Consider the following 5,000-nt stretch of genomic DNA (forward strand, 5'->3'; position numbering starts at 1 on the left):
GGAGACAGAGAGAGAGAGAGAGGGAGGGGGGTGGACAGAGACAGAGAGAGTGTAAGATGCTTATGGAACCAAATGGCTCGCAGACACTAAAACATTTGCAGGCACGCACGGGCAGGGTTTTGACGGAGCTGAGAAAACTAATGTGTGTGTGTGTGTGTGTGTGTGTGTGTGTGTGTGTGTGTGTGTGTGTGTGTGTGTGTGTGTGTGTGTGTGTGTGTGTGTGTGTGTGTGTGTGTGTGTGTGTGTGTGTGTGTGTGTGTCTGTGAGTGTGTGGTGGATGTATGTGTCATAATGAATGAGTGTATGTGTATGTGTATGTGTGTGTGCATGGGTATGCGTGTGTGTGTGTGTGTGTGTGTGTGTATGTGTGTGTGTGTGTGTGTGTGTGTGTGTGTGTGCGTGCGTGCGTGCGTGCGTGCGTGCGTGCGTGTGTGTGTGTGTGAATGCGTGTGTGTGCGAAAGCTAGCCTCACGCTAATGCGCTGACTTAACCCTTTTACTGCCGTCGTCGCAAAATTGCGACAGGTCGCGGTATTGAATTAGGTGGGCTGTCACGTCGAATAGAGTGTAAAATCTTGTCCATACTCCTTTCCACTGGGTGGCAGACATGTTCTACTTCCATCCTTTCTAAGAATTTCGACCCCGTCTTAGTGCATTTTTTTCGAGTAATTTCCATCTGAAAACCCAGACGTGGAAGTTGCGTTGCAAGTCACTATTTCAAAACAAAGGAGGATCGGCGTTGTGAGATTGTGCACATAATTTCCTCTAATTCAAGCCCAAATACATTCCAAATGCAAGTTGTCTTGGTGGTTTATGTTTAGTGACATTATATTTTCCCACAAGTTGATTGTATATGTGTAGACATTTATAATATGCCCTTAGGCAATGCGTCTCCTATTGCTAGCTTAGCCGTGGCTACAGAGAAGAACAGCCAATTCGAATAGGCAGTGAAATAGATCCCCTTGCCGAACACAGGGAAACATGGCGTCAGTTTTACATACATAAACAGTTTTACAAACATAACTGATCCTAACCACAACTCAATGGAAAGTTTCGGGATTGAGAGAAGTGGTTTGTTTGGAGACTTCATTACGCAGGGGAGTTCCCATTTGAACACACACGACGCGAAGGCGAAGCCCTGTTCCAGGCGAGCTCAACCCATGCGACTGGTTTCATTCACTGAATAGTTCTAAATCTGAAGCAAGTTGGCCTGCCACCAGACGACAACATGTCATGATGTTTTGTGTGCAATGCAATTGCGTATTTCGCCCCTCAAGTAATTGCAGCCATTATTATAAGAAAAAAGATGTTGCTGCTGAGATTGCAACACAGACGATCAATCGGCTGTTTGGGACCTCCCCTGTCAAACACAAACACGGTGTAGACCTAGGAAACATGATCCTGAACACAAACTAATGAACATTTGCGGGGTTGTGAGAATGTGTTTGCTTGGCGATTTGTAAATGGTTACGGGGGATTTCCTTAGAACATGCGAGAAGCGTTTATTGTCATCCAAACCCACAGGGCGATATGCGTAATTTCACTGAATAAACCTCTAAATAGGCAACCACTATTTCTATGTCGTGCGTTTTATATGCAATACAATGCCATATGTCGCCCCTAAAGTGATTGCAGTCATCATGTGTTCATCGAAATAGGCTATATTTCACTTGGTGGTGAACTTTGACGTGCGTCTTCCCCTAAGCTGGAGTAGGCGAAAAAGCTAAAACATAAAGATAACGTATGTCATTTCCCTCTATGAAAGACCGTAAGGAAAACCACTGCTACAAAAAAGAATGGATTATCCTGTTAGACGTTGTACATCCCGTAGAAATTCGATACATGGCTTGGGGAAATATCCGCGTTTTTTTTTTTTTTTAACCGTTGCGCACGGCGAAATGAAGACGCATAGGCCTACCCTATAACACGAATATTTTAGACTTGTTGAAAACTGGGCTGGTCGCCGTGGTTGGACTGTCTTTATTAGAGTTTGTCATGTCACTAAAGCAGCATGGAAGAGGGGGCGGAACCGGAGAGACTGGAGAGGATAGCGCTGCGCTATGCGTGAGGGGGGATGGTGCCGCTTCTGATCGCCTTCAGATGGCCGACTTTAGGTGTTACTTATAAAGTATAGGCCTACTGTAACGTGATAACGTCGGCCTAATTGGGCTGTGTGTATTTTCGATCCATGTCTGTATGCCTAACAGTAGCCTATGATACCAAAATGAATAGAAGCAGTTTATAAGTCAATAGAGCTGATAACAGGAGAGGTGATGCTGATTTGCTCCGCCTCTCCACCCCTTTTCCTGAAACTGATTTCACAAGGGTACACCTCATGATACAAATTAGGCCTTTTCTATGCCCATTATCTTGACACTGTGCCCATTAGTTCTGTGAAATGTAAGTGACAATCTGTAACATTCATTCACTGAGCTATGCTGATGATCATCCAGGATGATCCTATGCATACAGAGGTCACTGTCACTGCGCCTTATCCAAATAGCCTACAGTAGCCTATATAGGTCACAGGTGTAGTAAAATAGGCTATATAGGCATATATGTGTACTGAATATGTGTGCTTACCCTGTCTGAGAAAGGTTTTCACAGACTAAAAAGTCACAGGTAGATGCAAACACTTTTGGCACTCAAGGCAACAACCTCCCAGTTATTCCGTTTCTTGCTATGTTATTATTATTACAATATTAGTTACAATATTTACTATATGTTAGGCTTAAAACTACTTTTTCACTTGACCATAATGTATGTGCACAACATGACAGTAATGGGATGCCACATATTTCTAAATAAATTCAATAATCTATTGAAAATCTATTGAAAATTATCAATATTTTCCATTACTAATTAAAAATTCAAAATGGCCGCCCCATATGACGTCATAATATGCTAATTAGGTATGCATATTTAAATAAACTTTGGGTCTTCCTCAACATTTTTGTAATTTACAGTTAGGCTCTATCTGTTACCACTGTCCAGCCACAGTCTGTTGAATACAGTATGTGATGCCCAAATCGAGCATTTTCACCAAAATAACATTGGCATTAAAAGGGTTAATAAGACAATAAGGCCGATAGCTTCCTTTAGCGTGGGCACGTTTACAATGGAGCCCAGGGGATTCCCCTTTACACACACACATATCATGAGGATATGGACCCAGGGAGAGAAAAAGGAAAGCCCCTGAGTGTAGTGTGTGTGTGTGTGTGTGTGTGTGTGTGTGTGTGTGTGTGTGTGTGTGTGTGTGTGTGTGTGTGTGTGTGTGTGTGTGTGTGTGTGTGTGTGTGTGTGTGTGTGTGTGTGTGTATGTGTGTGCGTGTTTGTGTGTGTGTGTGTGTATGCGTGTGTGTGTGTGTGCGTGTGTGTGTTTGTGTGCGTGTGTGTGTGTGTGTGTGTGTGTGTGTGTGTGTGTGCATGTGTGTGTGTGTGTGTCTGTGATGGTGTGTGTGTGTGCGTACCTTCTACTTTACACTGGAACACTTCTCCGTTCTGTTCTGGATCTGGCTTCTGATTGGCTCGTTGGCTCTCCTCCTCGCCACACTCACTGCTGTGGTACACCCACTTTATAGAGTCTTGCTGTAAACACACACACACACACACACACACACACGCACGCACGCGCACACACACACACACAAACACACACACACACACACACACACACACACACACACACACACACACACACACACACACACACACGAACGCACGCACACACACACACACACACACACACACGCACGCACGCACACACACACACGCACACACACACACAAACACACTCACAGAGTTAGCTCACTGGTTTGTTATAACCTAGACCAGGGTTTCATAAACTGTGATCCATGCACCCCTGGGGCTGCGTGGCCTGCTACAAGGGGGTGCGCGAGCTGAATTGCAGCAATTATGATTTTTACACATCATTAATGAATATTAAGTAGTTTTTAATTGTATGCTGAATTGTATGCTGGAAGAAACATTAAATCCATTGGAAATGAGGATTCACCAAATGACTCTGCAATGATTTTTGCAGTGAAGCCATATTTGAGTGGCCATAAGTACACCAAAACATCCGCTTAGGGGGTGCGTGAACCACATTGAAATGTACAAGGGGGTGCGCAAGGAAAAAAGTTTGGGAACCGCTGACCTAGACAATCTTTGCATGCACTTTTAAAACACACACACACACACACACACAGTAGGACTACATTAGAATGTGGGTTATACAGTGAGGAGAATAAGTATTTGATCCCTTGCTGATTTTGTTGGTTTGCCCACTAATAAAGACATGATCATTCTATAATATTAATGATAAAATGTATTCTAATATGGAGAGACAGAATATCAAAAAGAAAATCCAGAAAATAGCTTTGAAGAATATATTTTAATTGATTTGTATTCCATTGAGGAAAATAAGTATTTGACCCCTCTAGTCAAAGAAGACAAAATACTTGGTGGCAAAGCCCTTGTTTTCTCGTACAGAGGTCAGATGTTTCTTTCAGTTAATGACAATGTTTGGGGATATATTATAAAGGATTTTTGTCCACTTTTATTTGCAGATCATCTCTAAATCATTGAAGTTGTATGACTGTATCTTGGCAAATGGGAGCTTCTGTTCCCTTCACAGGATTATTATAGGGTTAATGTTTGGAAACTGTCTAGGCCACTTCATGACCTTAATGTGCTTCTGCTTGAGCTACTCCTCCTGCTTGGGCTGTATGTTATGAATTATTATCATATTGGGAGGTCAATCCATGACCCACCTTCAGTCTAGTGGTGGTGGGAAAGAGGTTGGCATGCAGCATTGTACGTTTAAATGTCTCCCTCCATCCATTTCTTGACGATGTGAAGTTGTCCTGTGTCTTGGCCAGACAAACAACCTCAAAACATAATGTTACCACTTTCATGTATGATGTTGGAGAAGGTGTTGTTCTTGGGATCATAGGCAGCATTTCTCTTCCTCCAAACACAATGAGTTGTGTTAATGCCAAA

General features: G+C 43.0%; 1 protein-coding gene across 1 annotated transcript in view; it reads right to left on the reverse strand.

The window, feature by feature from the left end:
• The window catches only part of prex2 (phosphatidylinositol-3,4,5-trisphosphate-dependent Rac exchange factor 2), a 381,262-nt gene that overhangs the window by 171,280 nt on the left and 204,982 nt on the right, over nucleotides 1–5,000 (reverse strand). Inside the window, exon 21 of the mRNA XM_063206407.1 lies at nucleotides 3,470–3,587. Coding sequence (XP_063062477.1) covers nucleotides 3,470–3,587 — 118 coding nt within the window. The remainder of the gene's footprint in view (nucleotides 1–3,469; nucleotides 3,588–5,000) is intronic.

The sequence above is a fragment of the Engraulis encrasicolus genome, chromosome 9, assembly GCF_034702125.1.
Source record: "Engraulis encrasicolus isolate BLACKSEA-1 chromosome 9, IST_EnEncr_1.0, whole genome shotgun sequence".
NCBI classification, from domain to species: domain Eukaryota; kingdom Metazoa; phylum Chordata; class Actinopteri; order Clupeiformes; family Engraulidae; genus Engraulis; species Engraulis encrasicolus.